Source organism: Perissodus microlepis, chromosome 1 (genome assembly GCF_051167445.1).
Source record: "Perissodus microlepis isolate ML-2025 ecotype Zambia chromosome 1, ASM5116744v1, whole genome shotgun sequence".
In the NCBI taxonomy this organism is placed as follows: Eukaryota; Metazoa; Chordata; class Actinopteri; order Cichliformes; family Cichlidae; genus Perissodus; species Perissodus microlepis.
The window spans coordinates 27,107,550-27,134,537 of NC_140461.1; the positions used below are offsets into that span (position 1 = coordinate 27,107,550).

Below are 26,988 nucleotides of genomic sequence, written 5' to 3' on the forward strand. Positions count from 1 at the left end.
ACTTTACCCCCCCCCCCCCCCCCCAAAAAAACCCCTTTATTTCCACATGTGTCCTTTTTTTTTTTTTTTTTTAAAAGCATGTTACGACTGCTGTATGAAGACCGATGGGCTTTGAAGGTTGGCTACCTGATCTAAAAGGTATGTCAATAGTAAAAGGGGTACACAAACTTTCAAAGAACTGTCTCCAAGATCCTGACAGAGCTTAAAATTAAAAATGCATCTGTTCTGAAAAACCGAAGAATAAAAAGGACTCTCCCCTGCTTTGTGCAAAGGCAGTTGTCAGCAAATATATTTGTCTTTGTAGTAAATGTGGTGTAACATGCCAGAACAGTGTATGATACAAGGGTGGACTTTTCCTTTGATGCGGTTTGAGTTTGTGAAACTTGCTGATCTACTGAATGTGGTCTATGAATGTCCTGGACAGTGGGGATGGGACGGGGCAGAGGTTATGAGTTATCTGTCTTACTGCTGCGGCTCCTCTCCTCCTCTTCATCGGAGGAATCCCCTCCGTAGGGCACTAACCCTGATGTATCACTGAACACTTTAGGCTTCTTCTCGCACACCTCGTCTTGAACACCTGCAAGAGCACAATAAAGGAAAAAAAGAAAAATGGAGAGAGAAGTAGAAGAAAGGTGGGAGATATGAGCAAGAGAAAAAGAGAAAAGAGAAGGGGGGGAGACAAAGCAGGAGAAGAAAACAAAAAGGAAACCCATTGAGGAGCCCCATATTAGCGGTGGTTTTTGAGTTCGTTTGATCCACAGCCAGGGGGAGGGAAGATATCAAATGAAACGGCAGCAGATCACACATCCATAACAGGCAGGTCCAGGGACACATGTTGAGAGAGAAAACAAGGGAAAGACAAAAAACATATACAAGAAGAGCATGTTAGTGAGTTTCACCAGCGGAAGGTTTCACACAGGTCTCCACTCCTCCCCCATTGCTCCACGGGGGGGAGATGCCATTTCATGTAACAGACAACACCACAGAAGAAATATCTGAGTACTCAGGCTCTCAGAGTATTACGAAATAAAGAACAGCATACCCAATGACGCGGTGCTGCTGGGCAGACTCGCTGGATCATCCGTCACGGCATCTCTTGGCCTTTTGCGGGCAACAGCGGCGGGAGCCACGCAGGGAGGTGGCGGGGGAGGCATCAGAAACCTGAACAGAAAAATATGAATATCTACGCTACACAAGACTCACGAAGAACATACAAAGGGAAAAATGATGATCTATGAGCAGACCTTTCTACTTCTTTCTCCTCGCCAACACTGGGTGCAGGAAGGGTGGACTCCTGATGAGCTGGACCCTCTGGAGAGATGACGTAGGGCTAAAAAGACAAATACAGAACATTCAAGCCTTTTTAAAAACTTTCAAAAGAAAAAGCTTGTCTCAAAAGAAAATTATTTTAGCATGTGAAAACCTTGGAAGACACTCAGAGCTTCCCATTTGCTTCAAATTATTTTGATACTCAGCTAAGGCTGCAACAAGATCCAGCAAGTTTGCTCACAAAGAAATGAACAGTTGCTAATTTTTATGGTAGTTCCAATGCAATGGAGAGAAACCAGGAAAAAAACAATCCAGATTTTTCAAGTTATAGACCATCCCCTAAAACCCAGATCCCACAGATAGGCTGTGTGGCACAGAGATGACAAATAATTACTCCTGATCTCATTCAACTCATTATGTGTATCAAGCAAACCTGTCCAGTTACTTCAATTTAAACCTGTCCACCATCATGAGCAAGACCAAACAACAGTGCAAACATGGTGACAAACTACAAAGACACATCTTACTACTGTCAAGCTATACTTTGAGATCAAATATTCATTTCACTCATCTTCATGTAAATCATTTCAGAACTTTTATGCTGTTTCTAAGTGAGCCAGCTAACAAATTCAAGCAGGGGATCAAATTAATATTTCCCCCGCTGTATAACACAGACCTCTTGCATGCACTAAGGCATTAAAATCTTTAATATTCTTTTTTAAAATATCTGAATTTAAAGGCAGATCTATAGTAGGGAGCAACTAGAGAGAAATCTGCTTACAAATTAAAACCCAAAGTGCTTTTGATGGGAGATGATAGGCACTACAGCTTCAATAAAGTTTGTTTTTGAACTGAGCACTGATAAAACATGATCCGATTTTCATCCAAGCCAAAGTTATGGCCAAATGCAATCAAACAAAAACAAAAAAAACCAAAACCCCCCAAAACAAACCGGTTGTACTTTTCACATCTTTACTGAACAGTAATTACTTAAAATCTAATGTTATCTTCCTAATTGGAACATGTTGTTAGTACAATACAATACAGGTTTTATTTATATAGCACATTTAAAAACCCGAAGGCACACCAAAGTGCTTCACAGTAATATGGAGAGTCAGCATAAGTCAATAACAGGGTACAAATCGGGCACTAGCACAGACAGGATAGAGGCACTAACAGACCAGGAGAGTTAGATAAATACAAAATCCGCTAAGAAGACAAAAACAGCAGTAAAATTAATAATAAAATAATAAATTTTATAAAATTTAATAAAAGATTTAAAAGTGTAAAATTTAAAAGATTTAAAAGGGTATTAACTGGTCAGGAAAGCCAAGTCAAATAGATATGCTTTCAATCTTGATTTAAAGGATTGGATAGAGTCCAAGGCTCGAATAGAAGCAGGGAGGCTATTCCAAAGGTTGGGTGCAGCTGAAGCAAAGGCACGATCGCCTCTGGTCTTCAGTCTAAACTTAGGTTGGGCCAAGAATAATTGACCTGATGATCTTAATGCACGACAAGGAGTGTACAGATTGAGGAGGTCAGTGAGGTAGCTGGGCGCAATGTTATTCAGGATTTTAAAAGTGAGTAGCAAGATTTTAAACTCAATGCGATATTTGATTGGTAACCAGTGTAGATCAACAAGAGCCAGAGTAATAGGGTCAAATTTTCTAGTTCCAGTAAGAAGGCGAGCCGCAGCATTCTGAACAAGTTGCAGCCTTCAAAGAGAGAACAGTAGAGAGAATTACAATAATCTAACCTGGAGGTCACAAAAGCGTGGATACGTTTTTCCAGGTCCCTGTGTGGTATATAATGCTTCGCTTTAGAAATCTGGCGCAGTTGAAAAAAAAAAAAAAAAAAAAAAAAAACAGATTTAACTACAGATGATACTTGCTTATCAAGCTTAAAGGAGCTATCCAAATAGACACCCAGGTTACGCATAGAATCAGAGAGAGAGTTAGCTAGGGGCCCCAGCAGGGCAACAAGCTGGTCTTAAGGAATATGGCTGTCGAACACCATAACTTCAGTTTTTTTCCTCATTTAAAATGAGAGAATTATCTGACAGCCAATCTTTAACCTCTCTCAGGCAATTGTACAATGATGCTGACAAATCATCAGTCAGTTGACAATAGATTTGAATGTCATCAGCGTAAAAGTGATAAGAAATATTGTATTTTTCAAATATGGAGCCCAAGGGTATCATATACAAAGAGAATAATAAAGGGCCCAATACAGACCCCTGGGGCACACCACAACAGAGAGGGGCAACAGAGGAAGAGTATCCTCCCATCACAACAGAGAAGGATCTGTCTGTGAGGTAAGAATTAAACCAGTTAAGGGCAGAACCCTTGATGCCTACAACATGCTCTAGCCTCCTCAAGAGTATATTATGATCAACCATGTGAAAGGCTGAAGACAGATCCAATAAAACTAAAATGGCAGGGCGACCAGAGTCAGCAAATACAAGAAGATCATTATAGACTCTTAGCAGGGCCGTTTCAGTGCTATGGTGTGGCTTAAAGCCAGACTGGTATTTGTCAGTAATATTATTTGCAACTATGTAAGCCTGTATTTGGAGAAAGACGGCTTTCTCTAAAATTTTCGATAAAAATCGAAGTTTCGAGATTGGCCTATAATAGGACATACTTTAACACATACTTTTTCCAGCATGGGCTCTAAATAATCATGCACATGTAGAGTGGAACTGCTGGTGTTTTATTAGCACAATAGTGATTGCCTATATTTCTGACACCATTGAAAATCCGAAAACATAAATAACAATGGCAGATGTCACAGATCCCCTCCCTGTATTAATCTTTTTTTTTTTTTTAATTAACACAGTGATACAGATGAAACTAATGTCTGTGATCAAAAAACACTGCTTAGCTCCGTTTGATGGTCATTTGTATTACAGACAATAACTTTCAGCTTAAACACTTGTGTAACTTGGTAAACAACTCAGAAAACAAAAGAGACGGTCAGTATTTATGCTGAACAAACTGAAACTAATATTTTCATACAATAATTTCATGAGCTATAATTATGTGTAATTCTGTCCAATGTTGGTTGTTTAGCAGTGATGCCTGAAGCTTCTCTGTTTAAAACCAGACGGACTAATCAGCTGCAATTCAGACAGGTTTATCGGTGAGTAATGGTCATGTTAAAATGGGCAGAATTATCTATTAGTGATATGTACAGGTGTTACTCTTCAGCTAACCTTTTCATCCTTAGCCCCCTCCTGGAATTGATGCTTGGGACTTCCTGAGTCAGGGGGGGTATTTAAAGATCCTTCAGGCTCCACTGTCTCACTGCTGCTTGGATCCTTGGGTAGGGCAAAACCAACACATACACATTGATGCTGCCACAGGACTTTAAGAGAACTAAAACTCCTCCTAAAGACCTCGACGACTTTCATGTCTTATTGCACTTGCACTGAAACTGGAAACTGATTAATCTATTCAGTGGTTTTAGCTATATGATGTCACAGTTTTTGATGGCTCTTCCAACAAGCAATTAAAAATGTATCACTCTAAATCAGCTGACTAATAAATGGAAACTTTAAGTAGTGGCAGCTTTAGACTTTTATAATTACCTGAACAAGATAGGGATGCGGTTTCCTAGGACACACCGGATACTGAACCATTGCCTGAGAAGATGGAGGGTTTGTCGACAAGTTAGAATGACTTGGGGGACCATTTGCCTTACTCCAATAACCAGTGGCTCCTGGATACGCTGAATAGCCGCCAGCATACCCATTTGCTGGGTAGTTATACCAGGACCCCTGGCTAGAGTAATTGCTATTAGGTGGAAATCCATGTACTGCGTATGCTGAAATGAAAGTATAGAACCCTGAGTTAATAGCACATATCACATGGATCAATAACAGGGTGTTTTGACAACTGTGACCTACTATTTCAAGCAATTGCTGAGCCACTAAAGACGTCACGGGAGGATTAATTACCACAAGGAGAACGAAGTTAGTCAGTACCTTACATTTGGTCACCCTGTTGGAATTTGCCTGTTTAGTTACAAGACTTAAGAAGAATACTCACACTGTGTCGAGCCTGTGGCTGTGTATATCGACACCATACGTGCATGCTCAGCTCTCACCTAAAGAATGAAAGAAACATTAAAATGATGTAATGAACCAGACAAAACTGCAGCTCTATAATCAGAAAGTTTTGTGGGTAGGTGCAGAGCACTCAAAACCTATCTCTGGAGATCAGGTGGTTCACACTACCACTTTCACTTTTGGAGGTGGGTATCAGTGAAAACTATACGCTTTAGTAGCTTCACTTTCTTACACCTCCTGTAAGACTTTCATGCAATATAAATCCCCTCTGACACAAATACAGTGATAACAGTGTGTACTTACGGTTTCCAGGAGACTCTCTGTGAGTTTCTTTGCCGATTCCAATCCAGCTGCATTTGGGTGGCTGTAACAAAGGTCCATTGTTAAACAGGATGTAACAGACTTAGTAAAGGACTAAAGCCACATATTATCATTACATAGACCAACTGTGAAGCCAACACTGTGCCATAACCTTTAAAACTTGTGCTTAATACGTGCTAGCTCAACTCACTGGCAAAGAAAAAACAAAAATAAGCTGTTAGACTGTTGGAATAGCAATAGGAAAGGTAATTTACAAGATTTACGGCATTAAAACTGTTTTTCCAGTTTCTACAGAACGTTTTGTCTTTTCAAAAAGCAGAAATCTCCTTGGATGAGTTCTGTGCCTCTGGATCTCTCCCACATCAATGGTCTGAAGAGACAACTCTGGCCTACACCTGAACCATTTAGCACATGCTGCAGATGCGCAGTGTTCATCAGGTTAGTAAAACTAGCAAAAGCCATGCAGCAAACGACCATTCATCTGCAAGCAAGGCTCTAACACTGAAACCACACAGCACATACTGAATGTGTGTATATGTCATTTAACGACTCTTCCAATTAGAATGAACATACCTGATGTAGACATAAAGAGGTTCAAAGGACTCTCGTTTCGATGCTTGTTCTATGTAGCCAGAACCTTTTCCTCTGAGGAAGACTCGAGCTCCCGTCTCTGTCTGGATGTGACTCAGGTACGAACCTGCTGGACCCTCAACCTTTTCTTTCACGTTGAATGAAGGCAACGCTTGGTCCAGACCCACAAAAATCTTTGTGTGCACAAAACTCTGAAGAGAAATAAAGACATGGTTACCTTACCAATACCATGTACCTTATGGCTGTTTAGTGAAATCATACTTGACATTAGGCAGAAGTGCTTTGTAAGCAGATGCAGTAATCCAAGGCTTTTCACTGTAGACCAGGGACGTTCTCTCTGCTCCTTAATTTTGGAGGCAGGTATCAGTGAAAGCAACATAGTCTCCACTTGCTTCACTTTCTTTACCTTCACTCCCAATAACCTAGTCTGCATAATTAATTTTATATTTCATAACCCTAACTTTATCTTAGATTTTGAGTAATGTAGCATTGTTATACACCCAAATAAACAATCCTACTACTGAGTGTCCCTCAGTTTACTGCCTGACTACAGAATCTTTCTCACTAAGCACTGTTAGCCTTGAACCTTTAGTTACAATGTACAGCTTATCTGTCTTTGTCCAATACTTAAGGAGACATAAATAACAAAATTAAAGATCAAGTTGTTGATATTTAGGATGTGATGAGTTCATACAAATTTGACTTTATTTTTAATCATCTGCCTACCCCTAAATGAGGAGCTGCTGGTCGATGACCCTGGGCTGGCACTGAAGTGGTATTGGGCATCCGTGGCACAGTAGGAGGAACGACAGGTCGAGGCGGCTGAGGGTAGAGAGTGAGCGGTGGAATTACAGGCACCTGCTGTCCCCCCGAGGCTGCTGAGGTCCTCATCACATCCTCAGAGATGATCTCCTTTATCCTGATTACAGCCTCTAATGTTGCAAAGAAAAGTGACCGATATTTGAGCATCTGCCACATCAATTGTTACATGCTGTGACATTTGTGAATTGCATTAGATGATGTCAGCCTCAGCATATTAAGCCAATAAAATGTGCTACTTACTGTTGACTTGTTCTTGGGTCTTTCCCTGAACGTGCAAATACAAAGGTCTTTGTCTAAAGGAAAGAAAATCGGTCATGGACAACATTTTACACTCCTCTTTATCACTGCAAAACTCATTAATTCAGGTTTGTCTGTTTACTTTTATTAGATGAACTTCACTATTCTAGTAAATAATTAATGTAGATTTTCTTAAGACACAATATGCAAATGGGTGGGTGGGTGGGGGTCTACTTTTGCAGAAACAAAGTATTAAGACTTGAAACACATACCCTCCTGCTATTCCCTTTTCAGCTTCTGTCATGAAATGACCTTTTGTTGAAACGATGGCTCCACTAAACTGTCGAATCTGAAAAAGGTAAAAGAAGATTTTAAAAAAGAAAAAAAAAAGATATTTTAAGAGACAACTTGTTTTAAAAGTTCTTAAAGTGTGACAAAAGTGTTAAATGGAACACTGCTATGGTCACTTTCCACCAACCTCCTCCTGTGTTTTGCCTTTAGTAAGAAGGTCCCTGCAGTTGAGTGGTACATCATTTATGTCGACTTCAGTGACCACCATCTCTTCTGTAACAGCTGGCACAGGCACACTTGGAGGAGTCTAAAATATATGAAATAACACAGAAAACTTAAACTCCATTAATAACCACAAAAACACACATGATACAGTTATTCAAAGCAGCTCTCTAACTGCACACCTTTGCAAGTAATGGTGGAGGAGTCAACAGCTTTCCTTTTGCCATCAACATAGCATTTATTTTAGCAGCCATTGCTGCAGCCATTTCAACTCCTCCCTGAGGAGATTTTCCTCCCGTTTCTGGTGCCTGGGAAACTGTGCTGTTCGGTCCAGAAACGACTCCTGACAATGAGATAGGGTGGGCTGCATTTTCACTGTTCTTCTGCTGCTGTATGTCTACACTCTGTTTAGGCTGGGCTGGCTTATCCCAACGGCTGGTTAGGCACCTGAAAAAAAGATATAAAAATGAAAATATAGAAATATAAAAGAAACAAATACTATAACAATCCAAGTTTATCAAATTATTTATTGACAGTATTCCTATACCTAACGCTTTTTCATCTTTATTTCTTCCTAAATGTTTTCCATTATGTCTTGGGAAATACTTTACTTTGTTTTGACACGTGTTACGCAAATAAAGTTATAATTATTATTATTTGCCTAAAATAAAAATAAACAAAAAACAACTCCGTGACGTCAAATAAAAGGGGACTAGGTATTTTAACCTAAGGACAGCCTGAGAAATACTACATGAGCACCCATATTACCACTGTCCAGACCAGTCATTGGAATTTAAAGTATCGGCACAACATTTTGTCTGTGCTATAACGATCTGTTTAGATACACTAATACATTGTGGTATCACAAGAAAAATTGCCCAACACTTCGCTGATGATGCTAAACAGTAAACGTGGTGAATAGCTGTTTATTTTAGCCAATCGTATTCCGCGTTACTAGACATCTCTGTCATACCGGTGCATTTCAATGTTTTAACAATCTTTCGTGTGTAAAATCTGTGGATTCTGGTAACGGTAGAAGCTGTTAGCTAACATATTAGCAAATAAGACGGCGTTAGTCATTGCTAAGCTATTAGACGCCGAGAGCTAAGCTAGCTAGCTATCAAGTTACGATACTTTTTCACGAGTTTTTTCAATGAAATATAATTTTGGTGTACACTGAACACATAAACTCAGAGTAACCCATGTATGTTGTTGGATTTTTTAGCGTCAAATAACACACTGCAATCTAACTTTTACTAACAGGCCATGGTAGTGCTGGCAGTTAGCAGATTAAGCTAACAAACACTAGCTTACTGTTCGGTGAACTCTGCAGTGTGGCGTTAGCTTGTGTAACGACTACTCAGTTCTAACAAACTAAACAGACACTCACGGTGTTTGCCCCGTCATTCCTGAAGACATAGCACAACTCCACTAAATAGATAGTAAATTTATACTAGTTTTCGGATACAGTACAAAAGCTACACGGCCTTAGCCATCGGTCTTCTTTCTCTCCTGCTCCGGCGATTTCTTCTGACGACTTGTCGCAAAGTCTGACTTGGCGGAAGCGCAGCTGTCCTCATGTTCTGGAAGAGTCTCTCTCACTTTCAGTACGCTTCATAACAAACGAAGGCTCACCTGGTTAACGTAGCGTTATGCTAGTAGTGACACGAGATTTTTCAGCCCGTTGATTTAAAATAAAGTAAAAGAAAAGAAATATGGGCTCAAAATGTATGGGCTCAAAATGTGGTCATAAATATTTTGTACTTGTAAAAAAGATTTGTATGTGTAAAAAGAATTTGTGTGTGCGTAAAAAAGATTTGTGTGTGCGTAAAAAAGATTTGTGTGTGGACTTAGAAAAAAAAACCCTGCAAGTTACAAGTACGAATTTTGACCCTATTTTTCTTCCTTTCATCTGATTGGTCAATGTCATGTCAATCACAAATGTAACAATCCAATCAGAGAACAGATGGGTTTGGCTGTTGGAGGGGCGCTTTTTTTGAACTGCAGGTCTTTGAAGGGAATAAATGCCCTTTTACATGCCAACCCAGCGTTTTCCTTCATCACCACGAAGGAAAACAGTCTGTGGTCGTCCGAGTTTGGTGATTTTTGTGTCACAGGTCTACGTGTTTAATATAGGGACTTCCACAGCCTTTTCAACAGCGCTGCGGACCGCGGGGTGGGGGCGGGCAGTGTTTTGGAAATGACAGTCTTCATTACAAAGCTTTCTTCGTTATGAATTAGCATACATGTTTTTATTGAACATTTGAAGAACCAGCAAAAAAAACAAACTCTTGTAGAGGACATAAAGTCAGAGATAGAAAAGACAAGGAGCAGGTGCATCTAGTACAGGTAGAGCTGCTGCAAAAACCCACAACAAATACAGTAACAAATTCTGGATCCTTTGCTTTTAGTTAGCATTAGCAGCACATCCTGCGTCTGATGTGAAAGGAGTTTTATGCTGCGCACTGTGACTCACAGCAATGGTCCTGGGTCAGCCCTGACTTTGTGTTAAACTAATCCTAAAGTAATAATGGTATTTCTAACCACTGATATACCACAACTTTTTCCTTTCAACAGCTACTGAAAGTTAGGGGACCTAGCTGCTATCGGATATTTATATAGAGATCCTCCAGCTTCAAACTGTATCACCCTTCAAGGACCTGCAGTTCAAAAAAGCGCCCCTCCGACAGCCAAACCCATCTGTTCTCTGATTGGATTGTTACATTTGTGATTGACATGACATTGACCAATCAGATGAAAGGAAGAAAAATAGGGTCAAAATTCGTACTTGTAACTTGCAGGGTTTTTTTCTAAGTCCACACACAAATCTTTTTTACACATACAAATCTTTTTTACGCACACACAAATCTTTTTTACGCACACACAAATTCTTTTTACACACACAAATCTTTTTTACAAGTACAAAATATTTATGACCACATTTTGAGCCCATAATAAAGCGCTTATTTTCCCATTTTGCGTGCAATCTCAGGCCGAAAGCATCAAATACAACATGTCTTTTTGTACAGTTCCGCATTTGCTCGCGTTGCGTACCTTATTGTGTCTACACCTGAGACATTATGAAAATTTAGTGCCATATTTCTGCTGCTTACCATGCACAAACCGTCATGTCATTGTTGTGTGTATGCTTGTACCTGCAGCTCGATGTTTATTGCCTGTATATAGTAACCAGCGCAATATATCCGTCAGACAGGCTATATATGGGACAGTTTTGTTAAACAGACAGCTAGTATGACTGTACTTTAGGCACAGACAGTAAGAACTGGCAGCCTTCATGCATTTCCTTTAAGTACTTGGAGACTATGTTCAATGTAGCCAAAAAAAAAAACCCATCCCATACATATTCACCTGTTCACACAAACAGCATGGATTAAGTGTGTGTTATGAGCAGTTTCTATAGAAATTAATAGTTTGTAACACTCTGTTAAAGAGGAAGAGGATGAACTTTAAATGACCCGTGTTTATATTTAGCTGACAAGGATCTCTAGCAGCAGCAGTGTGACTTATTGACTCCCATGTGCTGGGAAAGAAGTTGGAAGTTGAACTACATTGTCTGTAGCAAGGCAAAACCTTGAAGGGAGGAGGTTGTGGTGGATATATGGGTCGGCTAAGTGATGTAAACACTGAAGACTGTTGTTTATTTTCCATTTCCTACCAACCAGCAAGACCGTATTCTTTCTCCAATACCTCAATGAAGCAGCTTAAAAAAATAATTAAGGAGTATGTACTTTGAACCAGAGTTAAAAAGTCCTGTTTTAATCATATGTGGGAGGATCAAAAAGAAAATGAAAATAAGAATCTTACATGTGTCTTATTTTTCCTCGAGGTTTGTAGATTAAAAAGAAAGTGCTACAGAAAAAAAGTAGCCTCAGTCACATTTTACTGTGTTTGTTTTTTCACTATTTTATACTATATTGAAGTGTGTCACACGGGGTGTTATCCGGCTGCCATGTAGTTTGAGATGCTTCACAAAATGTTGAAAACCTTTTATTTAAATTAAGTCAAAAGAAAAGAATAAACTAATGGAAGTAACCTGAAGAGGCAGACACAGAGTCTTACTGCAGGCGTGAAATAAATGAGCAAGTCAAAAAGAAAAACGGCATTGAATCATAGACATTAAATATATAATTGACATTATTTTATTTTTCATTGAATAGTTTCTAAAAAATTTTTCCGTGCCTTCAGACCAATGTGTATCAGAAGGAACAAACAAATCCCCTGATTGTGTGTACATTTCTGTCATTTGAGAGAAACAACGATAATCGTGGTCAGCGCATCTTGTTAACCACCAGCTGTTATGGCATTTAATATACTGTTTAAAGAGGAAATATTCTTAATAAGCGACAATCTTTAACATATATTAGTATCCTAATCTGAATCCAACCTTGAACAAAAAGCTGTTCCCTGGGTCTGTGCAGGAGGATGTTGGACAAGTGGCCAAAATAGAATGATGTTTGATCCAAAAAGAAAGAAGAAGAAGAAAAAAGAAAATCAATACAAGCTGGCCTCCAGGAGACTGCTTAAAGACAGTGATAGACAACTCTGCGATCCACATCCTTCTTAACCATTTAGTTCTCTGTATACATGCTCTGCGTGACCATCCCATTCAAAAGTATTCAGATAGCTATAATGGTTGATCTCTTTTGCTGCAAATCCAGTGTAAAATTCATTGTCTATAAAAATATTGAGATTTCCTTGAACATAACCTTCTGACTATGTCATAATAAAAACTCCAGATGTCTGTTGCAGTTGCACAGTGGGATGTACTGTATAAATATTGTATAAAATAAGGCAGTCTTTTCAGTAGGATAAACCAGATACAAAAATTTCTGGGAGACAAAATTTTTCAAGTCCAAAATGTTTTCACATATTTCTGCTGTTGTCAAATGTCGAGCGGTTTACAGCATTAAACCAAGAGCAAGGGATTGTTGCAACAATGAATACACCCACGCACTCGCAGCAACAACCAAAACACACCCACACACGCACGCAAGCGCGCACACACGCACGCACGCACGCAAACTCCCGATGATCAACAATAACAGCTTATTCTCCAATGCAACATCCCATCCCTGGACAAATCACTGAGACGTAGACATTTCTAATATTGTTTACAGTGCAATACAAAAGTGTTCATTCAAACTGGTACTGTACTTTTGATAAAAAAAAAAAAGTTTAATATGGTAATGTTTCATATGAATAATAATTGTGAATTTTCGAGAGTTATAGTAGTATTTGTCTTCATTAGCTTTGGCTTTTCTCGCTCTTCATAAATTCATTTTGTTCTCGTCAACTAATTCATTTAGGAATTTTTATATAGAAAATATGGAACATCTTAAGAAAAATGTACACACCAAATCATCTGCAGTTAGATACCTACGATTGTGATGTTGAGGTTTTTGTCTCTCAGCAGTGGCCTAAGAGAAAGGTCCACCGCCCCCGACCCATAAAGAAAGCATCTCCTCTCACATGTCTGCTAAGACAGCTATGTGTCAACTTGGTTGGGTTTCTCTCGGACACGTGTGAATATTGCCCCAAAACAAAAACAAACAAACAAACAAACAAACAAACAAAAAAAACAAACAAAGAAAAGCAGTGGAGTGTTCTTTCATGGTGTGACCTCCAGGGGGTTGAAAGAGCAGTCCTGCCTTGCTGCGAGCACAGGAATGGAGGTCAAAAGTGATTTCACGGCCTGGTTTGAAAAGATACCTTTTTTCATCCAGACCACGCTTCCATCGAGTCTTTTCAGTAAACAAGCAGTTTTTACTCAAACAGCAACTTCACAGGCAGACAGGAGTGCCCACGTGGCGATCGGGGAGGGACGGGTGCTTCGCCAGAAGACCGGTAACGACCCTCTTTCAGTCATGTCACTTGACCAGCTACACTGCGATTGCCTGAGAGGCACAAGAAGTTTGTAAGGATGCTGCGCGTCCGTGTCTGTTTGTCACAGTTCGCGTACGACAGGCTCGTAAAGCCCGCAGCATTACAGCTGCAACTGCCTGTCAGGAAGGAAGTCCTTCTGTGGTTCTCTGTATGGACGGACATGTGGACGCTCGGTGTGCTACGGAAGCAGGAGAGTGAAGGCGAGGAAGCCCCTTGGCTGGTTGGGCTGGCAGGGAGAGAGACCCCCCCCAGCCAAGAGAGAGAGAGGAGGTCTGCCTCAGATTACAGAGTCCCAGGGCACAAACACTGCAGCACCTACTCGGGAGGTGGTCGCAGGCTGTGCAGCTTCCTCTCATCCAGGCCTTTCCAATACTTGAAGTTGTTGTCCAAGTGCTGCATAAGATTGGGGAGGTCTGCAAAAGCTGGGGAGAAGAAAAACCAAGATGAGGCTTAAAGATTACATTTTGTTTCAAAGATAGTACGACACATTTATATGTAATAAACATCTCTATCTCACTGTCACAGTATAAAAACAAGCAGCAGCATCTGGTGCTGAAAAATGAAGACAGCGGAACGTGACAAAAACGGCAGTTCCTCCGACGGCCACTTTGGTTCTACCAATGGCTGAATACCCAATAAAAGTGATGGATCAAATTAATATTATTATTATGAGAGTCATAATAAACTGAATCTGCCTCGCTATAGTTTCATGTCATTTCTGCACAAATAACCAACACTTGCAATACAGACGTGTCTGTGTGTGCACGGGCACACAGGAAAAAAACAGAAAAGAGAATGAAACCATAATACTGATGTAATCCACCATTTTGGCTCTTCAGCTGTCATCCCTCCACTCACATGCATGCTAACTAATTACAGGGGGATAAATCAGTTAGCGTTGTATGTCGGCACCAACTTTAATTAGATAGCGCGGGTCGTAAACCAGTCGGAAGGTCAGTGGATCGATTCCCCGGCTACTTTTCTCTGAACGTCGAAGTATCCTCGGGCAAGATACTGAACTCAAAGTTGCCCCTGATGCATGCACTGGAGTGTGAGTGTATGCATGAATGTTAGACAAAGCATCTAGGTGGAGGGAAAAAAAAGTGCTTTTATGACAGGGTGAATGAGGCTTGTAGAAAAGCACTTTATAAGTAAATAATTTACCATTACAGAAAGTGAGGAATAAACTCCATTTTTTTTGTCCCCTGTATGTTTGGGGCACATTATGGAGAATTAATAACCTCCTCTGCCCCCAATGGTGTGTCGGCCGTCGGCTTTGACACGGAGAAAAGAGCACGATTGGACTTTAGAGCAACCTAACTGCCACTTGAGAGTGGTTCTAAACAATTGAAGCATCACAGCCCACCCCAAGTGAATAACCTCTTGGTTATACAAGCAGATATAGAGCACGGCTACTGCTACAGCAGCCAATGCAAGCTGTGTCACCAACTGAAGTCACTGAACTAGTCCTCTCAACTGTGTTTGTGGTTTCGGTGCCTTTTGCAGCATTTTTTTTAATGATTATCTGACAATAACACGGCTGTGTGAAAATGTAGGACTATTTTATTTGTGAGTTAGCACTAATTAGAAGACATCTATGTGCATGTGATGCTCCCTAACAGTCTACGGGCGTGCCAATCCATCCAAGCTAGACAACACTAGCAAGCTTACCAGGATGATAACATCTATAGTGCATCTGCCTACAGTATGAGCCTTTGGATTAATTTCTTTACAAGGCAACAAAAGGCCATGTTTGATGGCACCAAACACCGAGTATGCTTGCTGTGATCTAATAACACTGAGAATTTTATTATGACAGTGAAAGACAAATGCCACCTAATCACATTACAGCGAATAACTGAACCTCCTACGAATATTGGTCCTGTGCATGCATAGGAATTGACACAAATATAGATATAAAAGTACTTTTTATGTCATGCTGTGCAGACTTACCGTCCCATGCATCAAACATGTCTGTAATGAAGTAGTCTATGAAGGAAATCTGGGACTTTGGGATGCTACAAGTGTTTCTGTCAAACACAGGCATGACCACCGGTAGACCTTGTCTCTTCTCCTCGTCAGTCTGCATCAGAGATAAGAGCGCAAGGAGTCATCAATCCCAGTAAACACATTACAGCTGCTTCCTGCTGGATCCATTTCCACACGCATTCAACACTATGTTATTTTTTCCCCCTTCTAATCACCTGTGCAAAATACTCCTCTGAGATTCGTCCAGCCCATTCTATACAGAGCTCCTGAGGCCTACATGGATTGGATATGTCTGCACATTTAATCAGCATCCGCTTGACAAGGATGCGATTCTCGGGGGATGTCAAGACGCTTTTGACAGATTCCTCATCGTTGTTTCCCTGTATATAAGGAAAGAAGAAAAGAAAAAGCAAACATTTACCACAAAATAAACTCAAATTCAAGTTTTTTGTTAAAATCAACAGCACCTTACAAGTGAACTACTTCACGAATAACCTGATATGTCTTTACAAAGAGCAGCCCTGGCAGCTGATAGGGTTTAGTCTTCTAGAAGTTTAATTATGAGTTACACTTCCATGTAAATGAGCACAGCAATCTTCATGAAGTCACATGATATGGGTTGTACTTTATGTTACAAGACTGAATTCACTGAGAGTAATGTTAAACCAACCTGCAGAAGAAGATCTGTTTCCCCAAGCAGAGTTATTTTATTCCCAATCTTTGTGTTTTGTCTTACAGTCAAACGATATTATGTTTTTCCCTCAAGGCACTCTTTTATTAACCAAACCTGACCTTCATCACATTTTACATCAGACACAAATGCACAAGCCCTCTAAAAATCCTACACTTAAAAAAGCAATACAGCTTTTAAATGTCTGTGTTGCGCATTCCACACAGGGATGAGAAAGATGGTACCAAGTTGCAAAACTCTCCCCCCACAAAGACATCTGTACCACAGCAAACACCAGTATCATCATCTCCCTAAGCCCTTAAGACACTGTGGCTCGCTTACTGTTGGTGTATCATTATCTGGTTTATTTAGGGGGAAAAGGGGAAAAAAGGGAAATTATATTTCCTCACAGGTATGAAATCTATATTAAAAATCATTTAAGAGTGTTTCAATTTCATTCTCACCCCATTCTCCTCCAGAGCAGCCAGTGGTTTGTTGATGCTGTTGACAAACTTGTTGACATGCTCAAAGTGTTTGGTCATCTCAGTTGCGAGCACCATGTCAATGATGGCCTGTCGTAACGTTCGATATTCATTCCTTGAGAGAAAGTGTGGACGGGAATCACGAGGGTAAGGGAGAGAAAGACGGGGAGAAGTGAAAACAGAGAGTGAGATGACAGTGTGGTAAATAGCCTGGAAACCCGTGTGAACAGTTTTCCCCTTCACTACAGTGACAGTGGCCATGAATGAATGCTTTGTTCACCTTCCCCCTTGGAGGGGACCAGCAAATGTGAGCTATTCTGTTTTGGGACTCAAATCACATTACTACCCTGCTGCTGTCAGCATACACAAACACACAGTATCACTTTCATCAGTGCGTAAGGAGACTTAAGTCCTATGATACTTCAGATCATGTGCGTGTCTCAAAGTGCTTCCATATGTTAAATATAATGAGCCTGACCTTACATGTTGCAAAATCTAAAGATTTTGTAGAGTGTGCAAAAAAAACGTAAAATAAAATACCTGGAATCATGGTTTATCTGATCAAAAGTCAGCAAATTCACTTAAACTGAAACAAATAATTAATCCCAAAATAGAAATTTAGTAATCAGTTTTCCAACTCTGTGCAAGCAAAGGCTGTGTGGCAAATATTAGTCCTTTGAGCACACAGTGACAGCAGATTATACTAGACATCAAGCTGTCTAAACGATAACTAATTTAGGCCTTGAGGCTTCAATGTAGCTACATCCTAAAAATTCTTCCTCTTAACTCAGTTATTAGGGAAAAAGCTTAAAGTCTGGACACCTAATACATTTATGTTTGGGGAACTTGTGGTGTTTTACAGAGCTGCGGGCAGTAAAAGCAAGCGCACAGACGGCCACATCATAAATCTCCTACCTTTCTATGTTTTTGAAGATGTTGCACTTATCATCTCTCGTGGTGATCTGGAAGGCCAGTGCGGCATGGTGACTCTCTAGTACAGCTGTGTCATTATAGAGGATGGCCAGCTCGCTTCCTGCATTGCAAAGGAAGCTGTTGGTACGGCCTGGGTGGTCCACATCGTGCACGGTAGCAGCAATCAGGGCGGCCACCTCATCAATTGGATCCAGACTTTGCTGTTGGTAGAAGCCAGTGAAGTTAAAGGTTGGCATTTGAATAGCCTAATCGTTATCAGGTGAATGATCAGCTATACTAACAGTTGGCACAGTATAACCTTCTATTATAACATTTATATAACAAACATTTCCATCTTTGTTCAGTTCTCTGTCAAGATGATCCCACGCTGCTTTAACAATGTTGAGATCCGGGGTCTGGGGAGTCCAATCCATGACTGATATTGTTCCACTGTGCTTTCTTCTATCCAGGTTTGCTTTTACTGCACTGGCAGTGTGCTAAAAATGAAGCCAATGTTTCCAGCTGGTTTTGCATAGTAGATCTGAAAGCATTTTCAGATTTTATAATTCCATCAGTTTTTTTTTTTATATTCCCAACAACATTTGTTGAGATGCAGCCCCAAACCATGAGAGAACCTCCACCGTGTTTTATAGATGGCTGCTCACACTCATTGTTGTACCTCTCTCCTGACCTCCTCCGTACACACAACAACAATTTGAACCAAAATTTTCCAATTTGGATTCATCATTTATTAAGACCTGTGGTCACTGATTTTCATTTCAGTTCTGGTGTAATTTTCTCCCAGTTTCCCTTCCTTAAGAAAAGCTTTCTTGACAGCCACCCTTCCACTGAGACCATTTCTGTTGAGACTTCAGTGAGCAGGAAATGAATCAGCTGAGGATTCAGATTTATCTCTCAGATCGTTTGCTGGATTTGTGCCTCTTTCCTAAAGACATGACTTTCAAAAACTGTTCATCTATATAGTGTTTTTCGGACTGTCATTTCTTCTTTTGCCCCCCATTTGTCCAATTTCCTCACATTTTTTAAGAACATGTACTGCACCATGCTGAATAAATGCCAAGTTTCAGCAAACAGTTCTTTGGGAATCATCGTGTTGGTGAGAAAAAGCCATCAAACTGAGTTATCTTTGATATTTTCCATAGATTCGACTGAAAAAGTGGGAAAAAATATTGTTTTTGTGACAGACTGCTTGCTGACTTGTCTGTTACGTGTGGACAACGCTGGTTCATTGCTAAAGCTAGATGCATTTTTATGCTGGGCTGATTCAAAGGTCAGCGTTAAGTGGAGTAAAATATGGCCGCTGTAAAAATATAAATAAAATAATAATGATAAAAATAATAACACAAGAAAGTCTGACTCCTTGGAAGCATAACAGAAAGAAACAAGGAGTGGATCAAGACTTTTGCACAGTATTCTTTTATCATAATACACATTTCATGTCTAATGCTAGCCAGAAACCGAAAATCATTTAGTCTTTAAAGCGCTTGGGTTTTTTGTTTTTTTTAAAGCTTTGTTCTATTTAACACATTTAAAGAGTATGCTATACCAGCGGTCCCCAACCTTTTTTGCGCCATGGACCGGTTTATGCCCGACAATATTTTCACGGACCGGCCTTTAAGGTGTCGCGGATACATACAACAAAATAAAACTAGTACCGGTACCGAAAAAAAGAAATTTATTCATAACACACGTGAAAAGACCCAGGAAAACCGAGTAAGCGATAAAAACGATAACAAAATAACGCTGAAAAACGATAAAAACCCTGAAAACCATACATTTCACACCTGAGCCTCAACTCTCGCGGCCCGGTACCAAACGACTCACGGACCGGTACCGGTCCGAGGCCCGGGGGTTGGGGACCGCTGTGCTATACAACAGTACATAACAGATTTTAAACCTGCTAACCCTGCAGATTTCAAGGGATTTATTAACCCTGGTGATATAACTGCACAGTTTATGGGCTAAGCCAATGAAAGATCACTCCACTGAGTTCAGAAATAGACGGTTTGGTAAGCAGCTTTAGCCACTGCACATCACCCAACAGTTACTGAGCTACTGACACACTTGGACAAAACCAAGACTTTTTAGGATAAAGTAGACTCAGACAAGACAAGTGACACCCAAGACTGTGCTGAGACTTCTGTCTGGCTGTGTTACCTTCCAGCATTTAGTTACTTGTAGAGGTCTGGGTCCAAAAATCAGAAATGGTGAACTCTTGCAAACAAAAGTAGGGCAGGCTGCTGAAGCTTTAAATAACTATTTTATCCATCTATAACATCTGGTTCTGACCTAAGATAATTCAAATAAACCATAAGTGAACATTGTTTTTAATTCTAAATGATACAAGTAATTAGGAAATATGAGCTTAATTTGTAATATACTTTTTAAAACTAACATTATTAATTTACCTTGACCCTCTCCTTGCAGAGAAAATAGGCCGTTGCATGCAGGACATCAGCTGCATGGGTAGAGTTGTGGTAGGAGTTACTCGAGTGGTAGTTCGCTTCAATGACTTGTAGCCAGGAGCGCAAAGTGGCTTCAGGACAGTTTAGGAACTCACAGACCCCAAAGCGGGAGAAGATCTTCAGGCCCAAGTAGGTCAGAGGCCTGTGGGATGATTGAACATGAAACTTTAACACAAGCTGTCATCGCGAGTCTTCTTTTTATTTCCCCCCCAAAAAACACACAAATCAATCCTGCAGCATTAAACAGGTTCAGCCTCACCGTTTCAGGGTCGCCGCCTCCAAGTTGAAAATGTCAAAGTCCCAAGAGTCCTCATTCTCCATGGTCTGGGCGATTCGAGGGGGGATGTCGTTTAACGACAGAGGAGTTGTCAGGTGACTGGGGAGATGGTGGGGCTCTGTGAGGAAAAGGAAGACACGACAAAGAAGGAATTCAAATGAAGAGGAAAGGGAAGAAGGGAACTAGGATTTTTTTTTTTTTTTTTAAAAGATGCAGGCAGTTGAACAATATAAGATACAAAATACACAAAATGTACAAAAAATATATAATATACACCCAAGCTGGAAAGAAAATGTAATGAAAAATCTGTACTCTGTGTCAAAATTGCATTATGCATTTTGTAAACTCACGTTTGGTGGAAAAGATGTATTCATTTCCTGACAACCTGCGTAAACCATCCTGTAGACCAGAAACAAAGAGCTTTAGGGACTGCAGGTGGAGAGAAAGAGTTGAAAAAAAATGCATGCACAGAATGAATAAATCCATCCTTTAGCTTTCTTCAAAACGCAACATGAAGACTTCAGCTCATTGTCAGGGGCACCAGCATCACCTCTATAATAAATCCTGCGGCGTACTGTCAAAATTATCTGGAGAGTGAAACTCTTCGGATGCTCTGAGTTTATGCTTGCATTAGATGTTATATAAAAGTTATCTTTGGAAAATTAAGCCATTTGGAACACACACACACACACACACACACACACACACACACACACACACACACACACACACACACACACACACACACACAAGCTCGGACTTTAAAGAAATCTGTGCCAGATCAGCCTGAACATCTGGATTCAGCCATCACAGATGTTTTTAGCGACTCACAAAACAGCATGAGTGACATATGAATGAGCCACAAGAAGCATTTAAATAAGAAGCAGGTGGTTGGATTTTGGATTTGTCTCAACAGCTCTTTAAGGAAGTGCAAAAAAGAAAGAAGAAAAAATGACAAATGTAGAAATAGACCTGTTGTTCCTGCCTTTATGAGTGTTCTTCCATCTGTGCTGTGGTGACACAATGTTTTAAAGGCCATGTTAAGCCGACAGTTCGCGCCACTTTCCCCACTCGCACAAAGAGGGATGACATGGCCAAATTGAGCTTATTAATGACACCAATACGCAGTCAGAAGAGAAACATATTTCTGAACTGACCGAGTCAGAAATAACACTGTGATAAGTTATGTTCGCGGGTCAGATAATCTGCATCGAATGATTTCATCATGACATTTGTCTTCCTCTGGGCATTGATGCATGCTGTGATAGCAAATGGAGCTTATCAGTGGGGTAACACTTCATCACCCAAATAATCAAACACGTGGTGAGAAGCGTAATGATCCGACTGTGATTTGTACCAGCTGTGCTGAAGACACTGTGTGTTAAGAATTTGAAAGGTAATTTACAAATATTATAAATAGCTCTTGAATGGACTGCCATGACATTTTGGACACAATGCGGATCAGCTGCCTTTCCCTGCTCGTTAACAGGACAGCCATGCAACTCAAAGCAAAGCCTGAGTCGCCATAGCACCTTGAGCCCCATCTACATATAAAGCCGTTCACCTGTTGCCCATCACTTAGTAGCAGATAGTTGGTCTCCTGTCTCTGCTCAACTATATTTCAAATTTCACAAGTCAGCCAAAGTCAGCATGGCCGACAAAGGCACAATCGACACATTGATAGAAAATAATAATTAAAAAAAAAAAAAAATTGAATTCACCTATAACATTATGAACATCAACTTTCAAGTTCTTTCTCCAACTCGCCAGCAATGAAAATTACTGACTTCTATCATCCAGTCATTCTCATGCTAGATATATCTACTGGGTGTTGGTGAGTCCATGGGTGTGTGTCACACAGTGAAATGTTTACTTCACAAGTGAAAAAGGAAGAGGAGACTGGCTCATCTTTGACCCCAGCATTGTCTCATGGTGGCGTTGCCTCTGCTACACGCTGGCTATTTTAAGACTTCTTCACCCACAAAGATGACAGCTCCTCTCTTAATGTTCACTGGGCGGTTTAAGTTCAGAGCCAGCATCCCGTTCACCGTAACAAACTGGACACCTATCATTTCAGCAAAGCACAAATTCAGCTAGGCACCTCATAAACCAGTACGATTGTGTATAAATAATCTTCTAATCACAGACACCTCATGGTTTTCGGATTCCATTAGCTTTATCACCTATGCAGAATAAATCTTTCTGGCGAGGGACCAACACCTCCATGCTTTTGTGTTTCCGCAGTGGACATATATAAGTAAGGCCATGCTTATTCATCGGATCCAAAGAACAGGATGTTTCCAGGCCTGTGGAGTCGAGAGGAAAAGGTTCATGTGTGCAGCGAGAGAGAGAGAGAGAGAGGGAGGGAGCGGGGGGAGAAAGAAAGGGTGGGGTGGGCTTTCCTCTCCAGCCTACAGGAGCACAAAGGACAATCTAACACTTCCTCTGGGGTTGTTGCCAAGACTGCCAACTTGGCACTCTTTCTACTTCTGTTCTTCACCATTGCTGTCTGTGAGTCGCTTTTTGCCTCCCGCTCTCTTACCGTCTCCCAAAATATGAATTGATATATTTGCAAAAATACGAGGGCCACATTCAAGGACGTTCCCAAAATGCTTGCTTTTACGTTACCACGTCGTGGGCATTCATAGTGCAGGCATCCTGGCTATTCAAGAGTCGTCATATAGGAACTGATTCACTGGCAGATGGAGGAAACAGGTTGTTTCAAACTTCTTAAAGGATCTGCGACTTACCGTCATCAGCCCGCCTACAAGGTCATTTGTGTGGGGATCTTCATCCTTGGTTCCCAGCTGTGGAGAGTAGAGCTCAGTGGTCCTTAGGATCTCCAGTACCCGATCCAAGGCCTCAGCAACAGGCATAGGACTGCTTTCCTGTGCTGCATTAATGATGTTGATTACCTGTGTAATGAAATATTATAAGTATCATCATCATTATTATCATTATTATTATTATTATTATTATTATTATTATTATTATTATTATTATTATTATGATGATGTAGTATATACACAGGAGGAGAGGTAAAAAGTCCCCCTGTAAACATGATGATTATTAGTGACATGTACGTTGAACCAAGTACAAATAAAATAAAGAAATTCTTTCAAAATAATCATAAATTCTCCAATAAAAGTGTGTTTCAAACAATGCACATTAAACTAGCATCACTTTATTTGGGCCATTTGAAAGCCTCTGCAGCCAGACTAAAAAGGCTCTGTCCCTTGTAGTTTCAGGCATACACACGTGTAAATTGGAAAGAAAAAAGGGTCACAAGTACAGCTAGATGACTCTTTGGAAATGTACAAATTTTGTTTATTTGTGAAAAGTAAATGTATCCTCTGTAAAAAATAAAACAACAACAATAAAAACCAAACAAACATCAGTTTCGCAGATTACCAGTGCACTCCTCTAGCTATAATACACAATGTAGCGTCACAGCAGCAACAATTGCTTCTCTACAATCACTGCGGATGTCTTTCATCTTTGGCACACCTGAATGCTCCAGACCAGTAAACCGCCAAAACTGGGACTTCAATCTTCCTGTGTAAGAAGTAAGCATGCATGTAGGTTTTCTTTTGTTTTGTTTTTCACATGCAACCTTCTGCATTTTGGCTTAGTTTTTGTTAAATAAATACTGCTACCATCTAATATGTCACGTTTTGTTTTCCATCCGGGGTTGTGTTTACCAAATTTCAAAACCTGCTGAGGAACAGATAATTCTTTATCTCCTGATACATAGTACACCCTCTGTCAAGGTTGTACTTTCTTTTTCATATGTCTGTATGACCTGCTCTTGCTCAGTAACTAATAACAGTACAATATCAAAATGTTTCTTTAAGTAAATTAGTATTTAAATAGGAGCTCAAAAGCAGAGATATTTTAATTTCTACTCAGAAGGCTGAGGCGGCTTTAGCAATGGGTACCTATGGGCGAGGTCAGCAAACATGCGCAAGAACAGAAGTTCCAGTTAATTCGCTTATACACACATATAAACACACACAGTACCCGCAGTTCTATCAGCGCTTTATTCTGGTGAGGATGACGCCTACAGGGACTGACTACACAGTCAAATGATACAGCAGAGGAACAGCAGTGTGTCATATGACCCATCCCTGGGGACTTTTTCTGTTCCGACTATCCAGCCTGCAAACAGCATAAACCAGTAAAACAGCAGGTCAGTCTCGTCCAACATGCTTTAGAGTCTTGTGCATAAAATCTGGTATTTTATCAGCTTGTCTACTCTTAACATAGTGTGTGTGACCTCTACACTCAGTGCTGGTAGCTCTTCAAAAAGTGCTCATGGCAGTCATGGCAATTTTTATAATCCAAGAGTTCAGTCATGAGATCCAAAACATCAAAACAAAGTGCTAATCATATGATGGAGGCTGAGAGGGATGAGGAAGGAAATGTACCCACCTTAGTGATGGGAGCCTCTATAGTCATGGAGTGGATACGAGCCATTGACGAGTGCCTTCGCTGTGAGCTCCCTGGAAGAAGAAGAGAAAAAAAAAATCACATTGATTTTCAGCAAACTGTGAAAGTTATGTAGTTCAAGCACAAGTTAGGTAGGCAGCAGTTTTCCCCAACCACTTTCTAATCAGTGTGTTTGTGTGTGTATCCAATCAACAATTGATGTAAACAGACAATAGGGAATGTTTCATAAGCTGACACGAAACGCCCAGAGTTTCCATCATCTGTCTCCTTTCACGCTCACCATCGCTCCCTCGAGATGTTGTGGATCTTACATCCAGAGAGCCTTTCCTCCGGTCTTTGTGCTTACTGGATTGTATGTCTGGGGAGAAGAAAACACCTTTCATTAGCAAATGCAGGCAGACAAAATTGAGATGTGGCAGGAATATGACTGATCTTTGGCTAGAGGAAGAAATTTATCAGTATGTAGAAATATGTACTTTTATCCATTTTAAAAAGATCAGATATAATTTTATTTCGAACATGCAAATATAATTGAAATAACAACAGAAAAAAGAAGTGTGTGTTTTTAAGGCAATGAAGAAAATTTCCACCCAGTGTTATGGTGTAGCTTGTTGATGGGGTTGTAAACGATTTTAGATCAACAGTAGTCTATCAGGGGAAAAGATCTCATCATGTTTTAGCTACACAGAAAGTGCTTTTGGATAGCACCCTCTTGTTTGTTTATTTCATTAATTATCATTGAATTTTATTTGAATTTATCAACAGTAGGAACTTTCCCCCCGTTTGTCTGTATGCTAAATGTCACTTGCACTTTCCAGTAATCTGAAAGAGTTCACCAACTTTTACTTGTAGCTGTAAGGCTTCCCAGACAAGAAGGAAGATTTTCAAAATCAATTTTTCGCAGTGAGCTGGTGACGCCAGCACAGGAACGATATGATCCCCGTTTTGTTTGCCTGTCAGAAGTCAAGCTGCTGCATTTTGATATCGGTTGCAGCTGTGAATTGGCCTTACACTTCAGTCCACAATACAACGAGAAACAATAGTCCAGTTGAGAGAAAGTGAAAATATGAATGACCTTTTCAAGGTAAACAAAAAGACAGAATTCATTCCTCGTGAGATATTTCTCAGCTAGATAAAGCAGGACTGCACACTCTGTTAATCTAAGGTTTAAAGTTTGGGTTGTGATTGTAGAAAGCAATAATTTTTGCTGGCATGGTGCAATATATTTGCTAAAATGTTTCCAAAGTCTGACTTCACAAAGCTCCCAAAATAAAATAAAAAAAACACTGTATGTTGATCTTTCTAATGACCAGCAGCTTGGCCGTCAAATCATCGAACCTTGTGTGACTTCTGGCACAATTTTTAACTGGACGGAGGATATGGTCAGCATTTAATGGATCTCACCTGTCTGAGACTCTGCCTGCACACGTTCACTGGATTTATCAGTCTGCATGGACAGAGTGGAAAAGCAACATGATGAAAAGCAAAAAGCTCACATCCTTCTTCATTAACAACTAGAAACACATCTCACCTTATTATTATCATTTAAAGGCCTGTTGATAGACACATAGTGTCTGATTTTTCTGTGAAAGACAAAAGCATATTAACACAAAAGAGAAACCTAAACTGAACAATCATTACAGTGTAATCATTCAGTTGCTGAACAGGTCATTTACATTAAATCAGACTACAGGAGCAAGATTTCCAAAACATCCACTCACCCTCCCTGCCCAATTACAGGTGTGATCTTCACATTTTGCTGAATGCTGTCTCCATTCTTCTTTTTGGCATAGTAGATCCCCTGCCATTCCTGGAAAACATAAAAATAAGTCATGTGACCAATTATTTAACCATTTATCACAAAAACTGAAAATATAAGACTTGAAAACATCCGATAAATAGGTGTGGAGCTCGGTTGGTGTTTGCGCTGCAGATTAGGGGGGGCAGCCACTTGCTTTAATGGGGAAGGGGCACGCTCCTGGAGTCCAGTGCTCTTG

At 40.2% G+C, this 26,988-nt stretch overlaps 2 protein-coding genes across 2 annotated transcripts in view; both read right to left on the reverse strand.

Moving 5' to 3' along the window:
- Positions 1–47: 47 nt before the first annotated feature.
- Positions 48–9,473, reverse strand: LOC146393969 (KH homology domain-containing protein 4-like). The gene is made up of 14 exons (XM_084928908.1): positions 9,213–9,473; positions 8,005–8,269; positions 7,788–7,907; positions 7,582–7,658; positions 7,313–7,365; positions 6,977–7,182; positions 6,233–6,441; positions 5,642–5,702; positions 5,319–5,376; positions 4,859–5,094; positions 4,484–4,588; positions 1,245–1,330; positions 1,043–1,161; positions 48–577 (listed from the first exon to the last, which is right to left on the reverse strand). The coding sequence occupies exons 1-14, from the start codon at positions 9,239–9,241 to the stop codon at positions 447–449; spliced, it is 1,755 nt and encodes a 584-aa protein (XP_084785034.1). The 5' UTR covers positions 9,242–9,473; the 3' UTR covers positions 48–446.
- A 2,486-nt stretch (positions 9,474–11,959) lies between these two features.
- pde8a (phosphodiesterase 8A) overlaps positions 11,960–26,988 on the reverse strand; it is a 49,753-nt gene continuing 34,724 nt past the window's right edge. Inside the window, exons 9-22 of the mRNA XM_084928191.1 lie at positions 26,713–26,801; positions 26,523–26,574; positions 26,396–26,438; positions 25,272–25,349; positions 24,974–25,044; positions 23,293–23,457; positions 20,893–20,941; positions 20,525–20,660; positions 20,209–20,407; positions 17,783–18,000; positions 16,850–16,982; positions 15,931–16,095; positions 15,680–15,809; positions 11,960–14,148 (exon numbers count right to left, since the gene is read on the reverse strand). Of these exons, the coding sequence (XP_084784317.1) occupies positions 14,042–14,148; positions 15,680–15,809; positions 15,931–16,095; positions 16,850–16,982; positions 17,783–18,000; positions 20,209–20,407; positions 20,525–20,660; positions 20,893–20,941; positions 23,293–23,457; positions 24,974–25,044; positions 25,272–25,349; positions 26,396–26,438; positions 26,523–26,574; positions 26,713–26,801 (1,635 nt within the window). The 3' untranslated portion in view covers positions 11,960–14,041. The remainder of the gene's footprint in view (positions 14,149–15,679; positions 15,810–15,930; positions 16,096–16,849; positions 16,983–17,782; positions 18,001–20,208; positions 20,408–20,524; positions 20,661–20,892; positions 20,942–23,292; positions 23,458–24,973; positions 25,045–25,271; positions 25,350–26,395; positions 26,439–26,522; positions 26,575–26,712; positions 26,802–26,988) is intronic.

Bases quoted from the DNA above. Each gene is read 5' to 3' on its own strand.
- LOC146393969 (XM_084928908.1), bottom strand. From the start codon at position 9,241: ATGTCTTCAGGAATGACGGGGCAAACACC. The intron at 6,442-6,976 runs GTAGGCAGATGA...ATTTCTCTTCAG, and splicing joins CAGCAGCTCCTCATTTAGGG to AGTTTTGTGCACACAAAGAT. The intron at 5,703-6,232 runs GTATGTTCATTC...CCTTTGTTACAG, and splicing joins CCTCTTTATGTCTACATCAG to CCACCCAAATGCAGCTGGAT.